Source organism: Hippoglossus hippoglossus, chromosome 5 (genome assembly GCF_009819705.1).
Source record: "Hippoglossus hippoglossus isolate fHipHip1 chromosome 5, fHipHip1.pri, whole genome shotgun sequence".
NCBI classification, from domain to species: Eukaryota; Metazoa; Chordata; class Actinopteri; order Pleuronectiformes; family Pleuronectidae; genus Hippoglossus; species Hippoglossus hippoglossus.
Genome location: NC_047155.1, coordinates 7,906,495 through 7,923,276, shown reverse-complemented (window position 1 = coordinate 7,923,276; position 16,782 = coordinate 7,906,495). Strand labels below are relative to the sequence as shown.

The 16,782-nt window shown below is 43.7% G+C and overlaps 1 protein-coding gene and 1 long non-coding RNA gene across 2 annotated transcripts; one reads left to right on the top strand and one right to left on the bottom strand.

Moving 5' to 3' along the window:
* Nucleotides 1-299: 299 nt before the first annotated feature.
* On the bottom strand, nt 300-15,312 carry apcdd1l (adenomatosis polyposis coli down-regulated 1-like). Its single transcript, XM_034585982.1, has 5 exons — nt 14,725-15,312; nt 3,636-3,825; nt 2,301-2,820; nt 1,063-1,880; nt 300-1,002 (listed from the first exon to the last, which is right to left on the bottom strand). The coding sequence occupies exons 1-4, from the start codon at nt 14,801-14,803 to the stop codon at nt 1,116-1,118; spliced, it is 1,554 nt and encodes a 517-aa protein (XP_034441873.1). The 5' UTR covers nt 14,804-15,312; the 3' UTR covers nt 300-1,002; nt 1,063-1,115.
* On the top strand, nt 3,835-15,527 carry LOC117761770. Its single transcript, XR_004613884.1, has 3 exons — nt 3,835-4,671; nt 11,415-11,421; nt 15,496-15,527. It is a non-coding gene; the product is annotated as an uncharacterized LOC117761770 (long non-coding RNA).
* The last annotated feature ends 1,255 nt before the right edge of the window (nt 15,528-16,782 follow it).

The following is a 16,782-nucleotide window of genomic DNA, read 5'->3' as shown; positions in this document are numbered from 1 at the left end:
TCAAATAATCAATTAAAGGCACATCTACGAGAAAAATGTATTAGACTTTTAAGTTTAAGTTAACATGGGTGTGAAGTTTATTACCCATGATGCATTATTCAGCTTCACTTTTGGGAAGGTGTCATGTCGTCCATCTTTTTATACAGTCTCTGTTTCCTCCCAGTCTATGAATCTGCAATGTTAGCATGCTGATGTTAACATGAAGGTCGAGTCCTGCTGACGAACAGCTATCAAGGCTGAACAAGCCTCACTAGCTGCCCTCAGGCGAGACTCAGTTTCAAAGACTAGTTCAACACAAGTTATTATGAAAAGTAATTTTTTAATACACATAGAAAAGAATCACTTTCTTAAATGGTGAAACTAACAAAAAATATTAGACCCACATCTTTTTTATCAAAAAGTACATTATAGATGGTTAAAATAAATATTCTTCTGATTTATCTTGACAGTTGATAGAAGAGCAGACTAACGCGCTCTCTGGGGAAGAGATGAGGCCACATTTCACTCCACAGTGGGATCAGACCGATGAAGAGGATATGTGTTAGAGTGCAGACATTTTCTACGTCTTCTTTTCTTTCCAGTATGTTTATATATATATATAAAAAAAAAAGATATGTACAAAGTGCATTAGTCAAACTGCATCATGGGGAAAAGTCCACTGGAATGTCCATGGCTTTCATCCCATGTGGAAATAACTGATTCCCTGTTTCATCGTTGTTATAATGTTATTACAGGAAAACAGGATTTATGCAAAATACAAGAATTGATCTGTGAAGTGAGAACAGCTTTTTGATCATTATACTCAAGGAACATGGTTTAAAAGTATATAAATGTATTTTTACATATTGAAATTATGCCACCTGTATATATGTTGAAGGTTTATATACAAATTCGTTTTTAGGTAGAAATGCAGCTGAAGTTAAGAGTCATTAAAGTGAACCTACAGGCAGCATCTGGAAGCCAGATATTTAAAAAATGACTGAGCTCTCTTGAATGTCTCGTCATTTTTCTGGACCATCACACATGTGGTCTTCATCATGAGGAGGAGGAGGGTGAGAGAGCTTCCAGAAAATGTCCGTTAATGACTTTAGCTGCGAAACAGGTTGAATTAGTCTCTAGAACAAGCTGCACAGCAAAGATGCAAACAGCAGCAACATCAGCTGTGCCCGTCTCTCCGTCCCGTTGGCTGGTAACTGGACTTGCTTGTTGTTAAATCCTGATCCATAGCGATGAGAGCGCTGTGTGTCCCCTCCGCTGCAAGGCACCATGGGAGCTTGAAAGGAAGTGGGTCTCCGCTGCGGTCGGTCGGGACTGGACCCATCGGTGGGCCTCTCTCCGATGAACAGCAGGGGGTGTTTCCTGTGGTCCAGCTCGGACTTGAAGAGCTCGTACTCCTTGTGCGGCAGCTTGATGCCCAGTACCGTGCACCCGTCAGTGGGGGTCAAGTCCTGCTCCACTCCGACCTCCCAGTGTCCGGCCCGACCACACTTTCCTGGCCTGGTGCTGTTCAGCAGCTTGGCTGTGGGCTCCTCCATGGCCGTGACTCTCACCTGGGTGACCTTGAAGACCAACTCTGTGGCTCCTGAGACCTTGACCGAGGGGTTTCCCTGAGCGTAGTGGCCAGAAGCTCTCAGGGTGAACGTGGGCTGTGAGCAGGCGGGGTCGGAGTAGTGATGGTAGGTGCCCTCCCATGCGTGCTGGTCGGGGTCAAAGGTGAAGTCACGAGTGAGGAAGAGGACGGTGGGACGGGTCTCACAGTGCTGGCTGACCCAACGGCCGGCCAGAGCGAGAGGGGCTGCAGGGCTGCGAGGCAACACCGGGGGGCGCTGCTCTGAGGAGCGGTACACCAGAGCACACACGGGGCAGGGGTGGATGTGATGCTGTTAAAAGGGAGAGATGAGTGTTTTCATTATCATTGTATATTTTATATCAATATTAGTATCACTATGATGAATATTTTTGATACATTTCTTCATCATTCCCTCATCACATTTAAAATGCATCAGGATAATATGATACATTAAACCTCAAGGGAACGTTTCTAAAACACCCCAAAATATTATTATTTATCAATTTAAACTAAAATGATAAAACAATTTATCAATTAATATTGACAGAAAATTCTTCAGCAACAATTTATATGAGCTGTAAAGGGCCAAGAGGATTTGTTCTGTCTCTGAAATCCTTTTATACGGTTAACACATAGGCTTTATGTCCCTTGTTGCCCTTGTATTCAGTCTCTCAGGAACATCTTGCATTAGTAAATACACTGAAAACAAAAAGACGTTGGAATGTCTCACCATGGCGTTCTGCAGTGGCTGCTGGTACCCTGTGGGTCTATACTGAGTTCTCTGGGTCCAGTCAGTGTGGATGTCTCCTAAGAACAGCTCCTGGATCTTCCCTCCATGGCTGTGATGCTGCGTCTCCACCCGAATCAGACCCATCTCCATCATGGAGAAACCCAGCGCTGCCAGACACCCCCTCCCTGCCCGGGTGTTGTACAGTTCGTACAGCTTCCCCGGCACCACTCGACTCAGGGTCTGGCCCACGCAGGACGAAGGCAGCCTGGAGGACAGCCTCTGAATGGCTGCCAGGCTGTGGACCACGATGCCCACCTTGCTCGGGTGGTGTTCAGCTTCGGTGCCTCCGCGGGTGATCCAGGAGGCCTGGCGCAGACGAAGCTTCCCCCAGATCATCAGGGAGTAGGCCGGGTCCTCGCAGCTGCTGTCGGCGTAGTAGTGCTGCAGGGCTTGGAAGTGACGGCTGGGGTGAAAGGTGTAGGAGCGGGTGAGGAACTCTGGACCGGGCCGAACCTCACATCTGGACACAGAGCGACAGGATGGTTAAAAGTAGATAATAATACAATAAATACACATATTGCCTGTGCCAGCAAAACATTTATCAAAGCACCTTTATATCAAACCAGCGTCACCCAGCACATGTCAGCCAGAGACCGGGCTTTACTTGGCCACAGAGACATATTTTTGACATGCTGACGTAAACTACCTGTGGCAGCTGGTCAGATTTGATCAAAATCTATAAAATAGTGTTTGTAACTGAAACTGACTCCTTTCAATAGCAGCTCAGAAGTACGTCAAAACACACGGCTCCAGGTCTCAAGTCAAGTCTAGTCCTAAAGGAAGTCAAGGATCATGTCCTCGTGTCTGTGACAGTTAATCTGACTCAAGTCCAAGTCAAAGGCTCTGGTCGAATCTCCCTCAAATAATTACTTTTATGCAAAACAATACTTAAGGTTTAAAAGTTATAAGAGACTCTGAATTTGAAAATATAAGGTAAAACAAATGTTGAGCCTCAGGGCTCCATTGGCCTTGACTCTCTGGATCTCTGGAACTGTAGGAATGAAAGTTACCTTTCCAAAAATATTTTCCACATATGTCACGTCTCACACATTCGTCCAAAATCTCCCATTTGGTTTGACATCTGGAAAGTGTGAAGGTCACAGCATCCGATTCACACGGTTTTTATACCACAGGCGACCCCTTGTAGTTTATACAGAAGCATTCTTCACTAATCTAATCCGCTTCTGACTTTAATGGTTCTGTATCTGATAGAAAAGATATAAAATTGTTGACTTTCTCTTATAATGTTTAAGTCAATCACTGCCACGACTTTACCTTGTTGACACCCATGTGCCGTCCAGTCTTGGGGGGACGTCCGCTGTGATTCTCACTCTCTCCTGTGGGTGGCGGTACTGACAGTGGGGCAGCCACTGCAGGCCTTCACTGAGGTTGGAGGAGGAGGAGGAGGTGAAGGAGGCCGAAGGCACCTCCCATAGTTTACTCCCGGTCCCGGCCACAAACACAACTACAGAGGAAGGAGAAGTCAGAAAACAGCCGAGTAAATAATCACTGAGGCTTCATTTAGATTTCCAGGCTGATTCGGGGTGGATGTGGGGAAACGGGGGAAACCGAAACTATTCCCATCAGAAATGGTTATCAGCCTCCTTCATCAGAGGAGGAGGAGGGGAGCGAGCGGGAGCCCGAGGGGGGGGAACGTTCACATCTTCTTTCTGTTACTTCTAAACATAATTCTGGTCGAGGGCAGGCTGTAATTTTGGTACATTTTCCATGTAATGAGTCTGTGCTATAGGAACCATACATGGCTGTGAATCAGGATGCTGGCCTCAGTGCAGACAGTTTTGGCTTGTCACTTCAATCGGCCTGCAGCTGCAAAACACAGCCCTTGTTATTGTGTTTGCTTGGGGGCAGGAGGTGTGTGTGTGTGTGTGTGTGTAGGTGATTGTGCATGAGTGTATAGTCTTTGTACAGGAAATATGCATTTCTATCATCGAGAGGAATCAAACGGTGCGTCACTGACAGCAGCATCCAGCCAAGCCAAACACATCTGTCGATATTATGACTCAAGAAACACTTAAGGTGATGAATGTTCTCACCTTGAGTTTTCCCCAACAATGACAGTAAAGTTAATCCGAATGAAAGCACGATTCACTCCATAACACTTATTGATCTGACGCACACATCTGGAGAGTGTCCGCGTAACTGCACTTTCTGCTCCGTGCAACTTGTTGCTTAACGGAGAGGTGTGTGCGTTGTCGACATCAGCGAAGGCCCGAGCGCTCTGATCTGGAGGATTGTCCGATTGCATTTAGACGTGAGGTAACACGCCGGGGTCTGTGTGAGCAACGCATGTGTGCTTTTCTGTGTTTGTGTGTGTGTGAAAGTTACGGCTTCAGTTTCATTCTCCCAAAACAAACGTCAGAAAGCAAAAGGGACGAGTTCTCACAGACATCTCCTGTTTTCTCTCTGACTTTTTCCACCTGTGTTTTTTCTTCTCTCCTCTTCACGGTGAATTATCGCTGCACACTTCATATTTTGCATATACTAAACTTCACAGTGAGCTTAGTGAACTTTTTTTGAACAAAGCCATGCAGGCTAACTTTATGCTAAGCTAAGCTAACCAAACCATCTTATGACCCAGACTTGTCTGTATATTTTACAGACAAATATGAGTATTATCATTCTTCTCATTCAACTCTTTACAGTAGGTTTCCCTAAAATGTCAAGTTTTTGAAAGAAAGATAAGAAAATATATCTGCCACTATTTGATAATCGATCAATTATTTAAATATTTAAGCAAAAATCGATCACTGGTTTGTCACTTTGGACACTGAGACATTGTAAAGACTGGTTATTTTTCACATTTTCTAAACAAAACTAGAACGGCTCTCAGGAGGGTGAACACTTATAACAAGGCCCAACAGTCCCCTGATGCAGCCACATTTAGATCTGCTAGATCAGGATTTTTATTTGGATCCATACCAAGATTTCTTTCAATCATGATCCATCAGTAATTTTCTGGGAAATCGATGAAAATGTCCCCAGAAAGGCCTCATCTGGCACTGATGAAAAAAAGGCCTGCATCTGCCCCTTTGTCTCGATCTCCACCAAAATGTAATGGTTTCTTCTCGTGGCCCATGTCCCATCCTTCCACCAAGTTTTGACTTGGACAACGGACAAGGGCGAAACCATAACCTCCCTGACAGAGGTAACAATCGATTTTTAAGGACAAATTCGGCAGATTATTCAGTAATGAAAATAATTGTTGTTTTCCTTTTCCCCCTTTCGCTCCCTCGTGTCCCCACAGCTCTCACATTCCTCCTCTCACTTTCTAAACTTCCCCGGGACAGAGAGACAGCTTTATGGAGGTAATCTCACTCCGCTTTCCTCTCCCTTCACTTAAGATGCACATGGGGAGCGGATCACCTGTCGAGCCTCCAGTTGAGCTGGGACTTAGCTGTGGAGGGGTCAGCTCAGCAGATCGCTCTCTTCCCCGTTTGACTGAGCAGACGGAGCCGGAGGAAAAAGGGCTCCGAATGGAAAGTGTGCGACGGTGCCATTTTTTCCTGTAAAGGGCTCCAAGATGGAGAGGCGTTTATTAACCCTGTTAGAGACAGAGGCAGGATGTGTTTTATTCCCTCTCAGTCTTGGAATGCTTCCCACACGCTGACCACAACCACAGACGTGTGTGTAGAGAGTGCAGTCATTTCCAAGCATCCTTCCACCTGACACACACACACACACACACACACACACACACACACACACACACACACACACACACACACACACACACACACACACACACGCACACACACAAAACCTTGCACTTCTATATTAGTGAGGTCACTCATTGACATAATGCATTCTCTTCCCACTCAGCCTATAACTCCCAACCTCAGTCTGTAAGACCTATGCTTAAAAAGGTCATAACAAAGATGCACAAGTACGCACACACACACACACACACACACACACACACACACACACACACACACACACACACACACACACACACACACACACACACACACACACACACACACAACACAGTTACAGACCTAAAGACCAAATCTAAGATGAAAGCAGGTTTCTCCTCCGTCTGTCTGTTTGATGGGATGATTAATGCTTCTCTTTCCTGTCGGGGACACTGAAGTGCATGTTTGCAATTTTCTCCCCCGTGCATGTGACGTGTTTGTTTATGCTCCGTGTCACTGCAGCTGGCGAGGGAACCCGGTCAGTTGGACCCAGCTGCGTTCCCACAGGAGACCTCGGAGCAGAAATACTAATCAGGATTAATTCATTTCCACGGCGCCTTGCAAGTCACTCGATCGGCCTGTTTTGTGTTACCCCATCTTTGTTGCTGCATGCGTGCAACATGTTGCCTGTAGTGGTCACAGTGCATGAGCAGAGAGGCTGGAGTCACAGCATGTGATGTGGAGTCACCCGGGCTGCTAAATTTGAGTTTCTGTTTTTTGCCAAAGTATTTCTATAGAGTGATTCTTAAGGTCACTTGTCATTCAGCCCCGCTCGCTCCCTTGGATCTCCTTCCAGTTGGGCATATGGTTGCATTTACGAAAAGAGTTCTCATAAAAAGCAGAGCTTAGTAAAACAAAATTGCTCATCGTGGGGTTTTAAATATTCTTCTACGAAAGGCCCTGGCCCAACCACAAGTGAGGCGATGTTGTAATACATATGATAATAACCAACCCCCGTCTCAATTTGGTGGAGTTGGGGGACTATTTCGGTTGATTCACTTCCTACATAGGAAGTCAAATATCATTAGTTTTACCCTAAAACGTCCCCACTGATTTATTATTTTTCGCTCTGGACCCTCAAACTTCCCACTGATGCAGTCCACACCTCCCAGTGACAGAATAATAACCTGTTTCAAAAACAAAGCATTTTACCAATGAAAATTAGAGGATGTCCGGTTCCACCCTGATGAGAACGGTGGCCTTTGACTTTATGAGGTATTATATATGTATGTAGAATTAAGGTTTACTGAGAAAACATTATGATAAAGTGCTTTTTGCTGTAATTCTAAGGTGTTGAGTGAGAAAGCTCATTAGAGAGCAGTAGGCTAACTACAGTGTTCACACAACTTCATAATCAATCGACAAATCATTTCTCCTTCAATTATTTATTGATTATAAATCAAAAGGTAAATTTAACTCATATAATGATTAACTCTGCTCACTTTAAATTACGTCATCATGTTAGTAATAACAGGCCATAATAAAAACATATGACGTCCCGTGTTCTGTACGGACAGGTGAGCAGAGCACCTGTCAACACCTGCAGTTGTCATTGGTCAGTTCAGTCACGTGACAGCCAATCAGCACGTGACATTTCAGCAGAAAGTCTCCCGCCTTGTAACTTTGAGCAATTATTTGATTCCTCAATCTTCTGAAAATGAATCACCAATTTAATATGATAGTATAATAATTGTTTTGAAGTGTTTTTCTTTAAACTAAACTTAAAAATCGTCACAGCTTCGGAAATGTCCGGCCTCCAGTTTTTTTCTCATCTTTGGGTTTGGGGCAGTTGGTCAAACAAAACATTTACATTTACTGACATTGCTTTGGGCTAAGACTAAGAGACTGTGATAGTAATTGTTCCCTTTTTTGGATGTTTTGTTCACTAAACAATGGTTTATTGATTTATTGGAAAATCTTGGCAGTTGAGAAACAGTCGAATACAGAAATAGTTTGTATATATTCTGTATTGTTTTTGCACTGCTCTTCACCCATCGTTCTTTTTATATATTGTCTATTTTTGCCCTTTTCTGAGGTTAATGTTCACTGTATGTTCATTTACGTTGTAGGTACAATGAGAGCAATGCTAAACTGGAGTCATATTCCACTTAATTGGCCAAAAAAGCTGATTCTTACAGATCATGAAAACTATTTTTGGTTTTGGCCTAAATGTCCTTCTCCTCATGAAGACCAGGGGCTGTTGATCAATATACAGACTCATGAGTTATGGTGGAAGTTTTAGTTAAAGAGCAGGCGAACTGATCTGTCATTCTGCTCATGTGCAGAAAACCTGACTACACACTCACAAGCAGCTGAACAACACATGTACATGAGCTACAGACAACACACCATTCACCCCGCAGCGCCACAGTTCCCCCACAAGAGGTCAGTGCAGCAGCCTGTGGCCTGCGTGTGGTCTGGATGGTCAGTCCGTCATCACCAGTGACTCTGCAGCAGCCGGCCGCCCTCGCCTCATCCCACTGATGACCAGCCAAAGTCATCTACCTGGCCGTGAGCTTCCATGTCTCCGTTCTGTTTTCCACACGCAGAACAAATGCATGCTCGCACGCTCACAGAGACACACACTGATGTACAGTAGGGCCGCAGAAGGGATACCATTTATACAGGACCTCCAGGCTGCCCTCTGTTTGTTTGTTTGCATTTGTGATTAGGGTTTGGCAGCCGCCGGTCTCCTCTCTCTCGCGCGTCTCATCCACGGAGCCAAAGTCAGAAACCGGTTTAATGCACTTCTTTATTCTGAGCCATCCTGGAAAAACAAGAACCAGACGCAGGCACTTTTTGATTCAGGCCTAGCTTTGCAGAGGGAAATCAAGTGCTTGACATTTAAGTCAAGCCAGTGCCTCATTCATTAGAGAGAGACGCCTTTGTCTGATTCATAGTTCTCATACTTGTCTTGGCTTTTAACAGGAGAATCACCAAACCGGCCAACGTGGAGGCAGCGGAGGTGAAAGGAAATCGATTCTCTCCCAGAGAAAATGTTGTTGGTGAACTGAAATGATGGCAAAGTCCTCCATGTTCCAGTATTCTAACTGCTTCCTCGTGTGTTTCCTTCGTTCCTAGCCCATTTCTTTCAGTGGGGCTGCTGTGTCTATCCCCCCCCCGTGAACTGTACAGCCACTCTCATCTTTCTTTGCCTCAGTGCTGCAGGACAAAACCCACCCAACTGTCCCTGAAGTGCCCGTGCCCTCTTGGCCCACATCCCCCTCCCCTGATGAAAAAGCTCTGACGTTTACGGCTCATTTCTTCTGGATGGTTCTCAGATTTCTTTTTTTTTCTTCCTTCTCTCTATCTCTGTCGGTGGTGGATGAGGTGAATGAAGTTTGTCAGGAGGATGGGGGGGGGGGGGGGAGGCAGGGCGAGGCGTCTTCATGTGCTGCAGGGACAAGATTAGTGAGCTGCACGAGTATGTGTGTATGTGTGTGTGTGAGCAGAAATATCAAATGCTACTGTAGCTCAGAGATTCCACATATTTAAGTGACTGCTGGACATTATTCACAAATCACAGCTGCTCTGAGTTGCTGAGCGCTCCTCCACATAGGTGTGATCAGATGGAGAGTCCGGACTCTTCTAGGGATACTTAAGAATACTTATTTTTATATTCATCTTTCGCACACATTTATTTTTGAATAACTGTCACAGGCCAAAAGAAGAAGAACTATTCTGCAGTTTAGAAAAAAGTCTAATGAAAAGATTTGAAAAATAATAAGTGTAAAATATCCTTTTCTTTATTTCGCTATATATCTTATGATGCCATAGAAGGGTCCTCATCCCAGTGTTGAGAACCATCGTTATAATTAATAAATTAAAAATACCTTGGGTTTTTGTTTGGTTTTCCAACTGGTAACTACCCACATATCGATGAATACAGCGATTTCCATCAATATCATAATTTTGTCCACCATCCCACAGGAGACACGACCAGCTGCATGGCATAGAATGGTCAGAATGGTCAGAATGGTCCTGTCTTTTTTAATTAATAAGCAGTTGCACTATACTGCTGTAAAACCTGTTTTATTATGCTGTAGTTGTTGCTTGAAAGACTAAATGAAAGTGTAAATCTTTTATTTAAAAAAAGTTCTCGACAGCAAAAGCAGTTACTTTGCTTGTTGCTCCATCAAAAGTGCCTTTAGTCAACTCGTCACATCCTGTGTCTCCCACACAGAAACAGAAGACAAGATACTGTCTGTTTAAGTCTTACCAACCGAATGTACGTAGGAACAAACCTCCTCACCACATATCTCACTGCAGCCGAAATTAATATCAACCCTCAAACAAACTTTCAGTAAAAGCCCGTCCACACTCTGAGATTTTCAAATGTCCGACACCAAAGTTTACAAGTGTGGTACAGTCTCTGGAAGTCAGTCCCAAACAGGGGTTACTGTGAGAAGCGCTGACCGACGGCCTATTTCGAGCTTTGGTGACCATGACTGCCTGGTTGTGTGGGAAATATGGGACCAAAATCACACTGCGGATGTAGGATCCACATCTACAAACCAAACAGGATACAGCATTAAATGATGAAGAATGAAGAGGCTTGTCATCAACAGCTTGTCAGCACAATTTTTTAAAAACAACACACATGGACACACACACACACACACACACACACACACACACACACACGAAATGATGGAGGCAAAAATGAAAAAGACGGTTGTGGGCCTGGCATATGAGGATGTAAATCTTTCTTTCTGCTCATCACAGCTTCACCATATATTCAACACAGGATCTGAAATGCCTCAAAATCTTCTCATCTCATACAAACTTAAGGCAACAAACTTACACAATTGCTGATGATGCAGAATGTACTGTGGCCTTGTGACAGCACAGGTTGAATCCCAAATTATCGCTGTAATCAGGTTACTCGAATTTGCAACTGTAATGTGATTACTGAGATTAAAAGAGCCGGAATGATTAATCTATTAGTTGATTATGTATTTAATGATCAATTTACTGCTTAAGTAATTTTTCAAGCAAAAATTGTGAAACAATGTCAAATATTTCTTAGGTTTTGATTCCTGTTTTTTTTTGTAATATCAATGTAAACTACACGTTTTTGTGTTTTTTGACTTTTGGTTGAACAAAACAAGTCTGAATTGAACATAAAGTTCAGACCTGTGATTTTGTTCTCTTTTGATTCTTCATAAACTAAGTGATTTATTGATAAAACAAGCATCAGATGAAACACTGAAGCCATGTTTGTTGGTTATCGGCCTCGCTGCTGCAGCGCCCTGCTTCTGTTTCCCTCACTTCGCTCCACGCTTGTCGCCAAAGTCAGGCAAAGGTCAGGTTGATTTAGAGATTTAGAGAACATGAGGTCTGTTGTGTTATTCTAACCCTCAGTCCGCCTTCCCTTTTTGGGCTTTAACCCCAGTGTGTCTCCCAGACCACGAGTATCCCTCTGTCCCTGGGGCAGCACATGGACGTCTACTGTTGTCTTTTCATCACAGTGTAAGCTGGTTAATCCGGCGGCCTCGTTTATTTAGAGAAGGGATCTACCGGGGTTTGCCCAGTGGACGCCGCTGCCAGGTCCACTGTGGTTATAATGGAACTCTGGCTCCTGTTCACGAGGCAGCATCGCGCAGATCGTCCCGTCGCTTTTCACACCCTCACCACGGAGAAAACAGCTGCTACATCAAACCAACGCATCCACCTACTCCACCGTGTTCTCATCTTTTCATCCTTTCAGCTCTACGAGCTCAAACAAAACATTTCCGCTGTTCTTCATCAAGCACTGATGGATGTTTAGTTTTCGGGCTATCAGACACGAAAGGAGATCCCTGATTATGAGCACCTGACATGCAATGCGGTGTCTCTTCGTGGTTCGAGAAGTTGATAGCGGACAAGAGAAGTTGATGGTCCGTTGATGTTTTGGAGCTGCGATTACATCGGTTATACCTTAATCAAAAAGATCAGGTTTGGAGGCGTTTTTTTGGGGGAGATCCAGTCGGTGTGTGTTTCACATGCTTGGAGAGTGTCATGTTTAAAGTGAACTGCTATGGGCCGGAACTGGAACACTGCATCCAAGGTTTCATTTAAATTAATGTGATCAAGGGGTTGGATCAAGAAATATTCACATCCAGTTCAGTTCAGTTCAGTTCAGTTCAGATCTTTATTGACCCGCGAGAGGAAATTCTTCTCTCCGCCAGACCTTATCCAAACATTTACTGTAAAGTCTCTTCTGTAACAGCACATCGGAGACTTTTATCTAGAAGACTGGAAATACTGGTTCAAGACCAGCTGTTTGTAGCTTTAAAGTTTGAGTTCAAAGGGTGATCAGTATGGAGTCAATATGTCAAAGTCAGTGTTATTTAAAGGTGGGGTAAGCGATTTAAATTCAGTGACTTTTTGGTCAAATTCTGCTAATATCTCCTCATGGTCCATGGCTAGCTGTACGTTCTGTCTGAAAAAAAAATCTAGTTTAAATACACCACCCTGTCTCTATTTGGGAAAAATAGAAAGAATGACAACCCGTACTGCAAAATACAGTTCCAGCCAATCAGCAACAAGGGTGTATGTGCTTGTGCAGATGGCGATGAAGGTCTCTGAACCAGAAACAGACATTTTCATGGGAACTGTCAGAACCAGTATGAACTAATGGAACGTCAATCCTCCTTCTTGAAGCGATTTTAATAAAACACATGGAAACATCCACTGTTACATCTAGAACCTCTTCCTCATACTATCGAGGGATGAGAGGACCTGTAAAATTGTCCTCTGAAAGCGTACACCGCGAACGTAATAACTACTGTTAGCCACTGGAAATGCTAACACCGCTATCTCACGGGACGTTAATCCCACAATAACTTTTTTACAGTAGCAGACGACAGCTATTTGAAAGAAGACAACTCAATAACGAAAGGCCGAACATTGAGCCGATTCAACGGTGGAGAGACCACCGGGAGATGAAAGGCGATGGCAGGTGGGTAACTTTCATTTTCTTTAGCTCACTAATGTCTGTGGTAGCTAAATCCTTTTGAGATCAGTGGTTCACCTCGGAATTGTGAGGGGTGGAGCTTCTGTAGGAGCAGTGACAGGAGGAGCGATTTGTTTTCGTCTTGAGTTCAAACTATAGTCATTCCCTGCAGTTGCTTTCCCCATTTTTAAGACAGACGGGAAGCTTTTCTCATGCAGAGAAACAACTTTACACTTGTCGAAATTCATCTAAATACAAATTTTATGGCCCAAACGATTCCACTTTGATATCAGTGGCCCTTAAAATTAATTTCTAATCGGTTTTCAAACTGTCTGTTTGGGGCAGGGACTCAGTCGTCCCATGCTCCTCTAGAAAACATTTCACAGATATCGTTCCAGTCTGTTAATATGCCCGTGAAACAGCTTCATCAGTGATGGTTGGAGGGGAGGAGGCTGGTTTTGGGCTGCTGTCTCCTGCCGCCCGTCACCCTAACCAGCCCTGATGGGTAAAAAGCTGAGCATCTGCGATCGAGGCCATGGCGGCTGGACAGTCGGCTCTGCACAGCAGCCTGAGGTGGGGTCAGTAATGGCGGTCTCCTGTTATTCTAATCATTAACATAATGGCAACATTAGTTCCAGGGCCACGCTTCCCTGCTCCTGGGGAACCATTGTTTAAAGGCACAGCTCCTTTTCAAGACGCCACTGACCACTGATGCTTTGAAGACCCTCGCCGCAGCGGAGGGGGAACACAGACCGGGCATTCATAAGCCTAACGTCAGCACAGGTTGTGTTTTTATTTTTCACATGTGATGATCCACATGTTGAACTTTTGCAAATTGTTTGAATTGTGACAAATTACATAACAACTTCCTCGTAATTATGAGTCTGTCCGTTATAATCTCTTCCTTTTTGTCTCCGTGTCCTGCCCCGTGTGCTCCTGGAGCTAAAATCCCCCCTGAAAGTGTTCAGCTGATTCCTCACATGAGAGAACATTTATCTCATTGTTTTCATACTTTGGAGGACAGAGGAAAATCTGCCATAATCTTTAAAGATCAGATTCTAATGGAAAGATTTACACTGCAAATTAACTTACACCGAAAAAACAACTTTAACGCATCAGTCGAGTTGGTGGAGTTAGAAAATTCCTGAAAAGGTGAAAAGTACTGTGAAGTATGTAAAACTGAAATGTGGAGTGTGACCTTGAAACAGTTTTTCATTATTTTTGCGTTCAGGATTTACTCGATTACGCATTATTATGTTATAACGTCACAGATACTACATCGCGTTAGCATGAGTGTTTCTCTGGTTACATTTTGAGTTACTACACCTACTACAGTTGACAGTTTGCTAGCTAGCTATAACTTTTTCCCTCAAATAAATCATCTCAGGCTTTGAATTGAAATTTGAAATTTGAAATTTGAAGTTTTTCAAATTTGTTGAGGTGGTTAATAATATAGTAATTTTTCGGACGTGTGACAAACTCACATGAACACATGCAGTCTTCACATGGACTTTCCAAATTTTTTAAACTTAAGACGACAACATTTTTTTGGATCAAAATAAGGTTATAAATACAACTTAAATCAGACTAAATCTGCATCACTTCATGGAACAGAAATATATCATTAAAGAGTTGAGTTAAAAACTAAATATATATTAAAAAGCTGTGTAGACAGACACACTGCCATCCTGCAGACAGTGGTTGCACTCACCTTGCCACAGCAGCCAGACTCCCCTCAACAGGTGACTGAAACGTCCGCTTGACATGTTTCCTGCTTCCGCACACTTCATTCACACACACACTCACACACACTCACACACTCACACACTGCTCTGAAAACAAACTTTGATCCCCGGGAAATCCAAGAAACAGAGAGGCTCCTGTCAGCGAGAGACGATCAGGCAGGATATCACCATGACAGGAGCTCATATATAAAATGTCCAGTAATCCCTCGGATGAAACTCTGCTCTCTTCTTCAGCCAGACTTCTGTCTTTCCTCTTCTTCTTTTTCTTTTTCCTCTTCTTCTTCTTCTTCTTCTTCCTCTTCTTCTTCTTCTACCTCCACTTCTTGGCTTCCATGGTCAAACTGTGAAGAAAGTCCTCAGACGGAACCTCTTGCTTCATGCAACTTCTCCACACTGGTGCTTCCCTGCAGTTGGTGAGAGGGAGAGTAAATGCTCTCTCTCTCTCTTTCTCTCTCTCTCTCTCTCTCTCTCTCTCTCGTTCTCTCTCCACCCCCCCCACACCTCTCTCTCTTTCTCTCTCTCTATCACACACTGCTGGTTCACCACTGTGCAGCCCTGTGGATCTGTTCCACTTGATGCATGTGCAGCCAGTGTGTGTGTGTGCATGTAAGAGGGAGGGAGTGTTTTGTGTGTGTGTGTGAAGTGCGTCCTGTCTGGCTCTTAAAGTTTTGAGTTGAGAGGAGGGAGGAGAGAGAGGGAGAGAGATGGAGGGAGGGCAGAGATGGAGAACATTTTAGAGTGTGTGTGTGTGTGTGTGTGTGTGTGTGTGTGTGTGTGTGTGTGTGTGTGTGTGTGTGTGTGTGTGTGTGTGTGCGTGTGTGTGTGTGTGTGTGTGTGTGTGGAGGAGGGAAGCTTCAACTTCCTAAAGTAAGAGCTCTGGGGAGCTTTTAGGCTAAGGTGTAAAAGTGCAGTGGTGAATAGGAATTAACACTTCAGCCAATAAACTAAACACGTTTTTCACTTACTGCATCGCTAGTTGTATCCAGCCATGTTGTTGGTTTTAAATTATGCTGGTAGAGATTTCTGAAAGTTACAAATTACAGCCACAAATCTGGGCACATACATAATTAATCCAATAAGCAAAACCAATATAATAAGAAAAAGAGCACATTGAAATAATTACAACATAAATGGGGCGACATTTTATTATTTAATGCATCATTCTCCATATACAAGGAAAACATCTATTGGTAATTATCGGTCCTTGTGATTAAAGATCATCATTTATTTTAATCCAAAAACAAGAAACAGGTCTTGACTGACTCTAACTTTTTTTATTTTTAATCTTCTTGCCTCTTGTTCTTCTGTGTTGGTAACAAACTTCATGTTTTTTTCACATGTTCATTCGTCTGCCCCACTTTCCAGACTTTGATGTGCTAAATTGGTGGCGCTTCCCTTTAATTATCCCTCCTCTCTGTACAATGGAAGTGATGGGGGACAAAATCCACAATCCTCCACGTCCTACACCACAGGGGTGACTGTGGCTCAGGGGATAGAGCGGGTCGTCCACGAACCAGACGGTCGGTGTTTCAATCCCTGGCTCCTCCAGTCTGCATGCTGAAGTAGCCTTTGGGAAAGCCAGTAAATGCTAAATTGCCCCAGTGTGTGAATGATGTGTGATAGAGAAAGTGCTGCTTACAGAAGCGTTGTATGTGTGTTTAAACGGGTGAATGTGACCTGCACTGTAAACCACTTTGATTTGTTGATGAGACTTTACACAAACAATCTATTCCATATTTTGAAATAAAGAAAAAAAGTAAGTAAAGAATTTTTGGGTTTAGCAACCGGACATTTTCAGACATGAACTCTGGAGAACGTCCGCAGAATTGGGTCTGAAAGCAGCTTCAAACAATTCAAATCGACATTTTCCAAAGTTAGATTATTTTGGTACCGGATGCCCTCTTTATTACAACCACAGGCAATTGGACATCCATCCATCATCCATCTGTACTGCCGGTCCTTTGAGGGTCACATGGGGACTGGAGACAATCCAAGCAGTCATTGGAGGAGAGGCTGGGTTCAAG

Bases quoted from the DNA above. Each gene is read 5' to 3' on its own strand.
- apcdd1l (XM_034585982.1), bottom strand. From the start codon at position 14,803: ATGAAGTGTGCGGAAGCAGGAAACATGTCAAGCGGACGTTTCAGTCAC. The intron at 3,826-14,724 runs GTGAGTGCAACC...CTTCCTCTGTAG, and splicing joins AGTCTGGCTGCTGTGGCAAG to TTGTGTTTGTGGCCGGGACC. The intron at 1,881-2,300 runs GTGAGACATTCC...CCCTTTTAACAG, and splicing joins AGCCACTGCAGAACGCCATG to CATCACATCCACCCCTGCCC.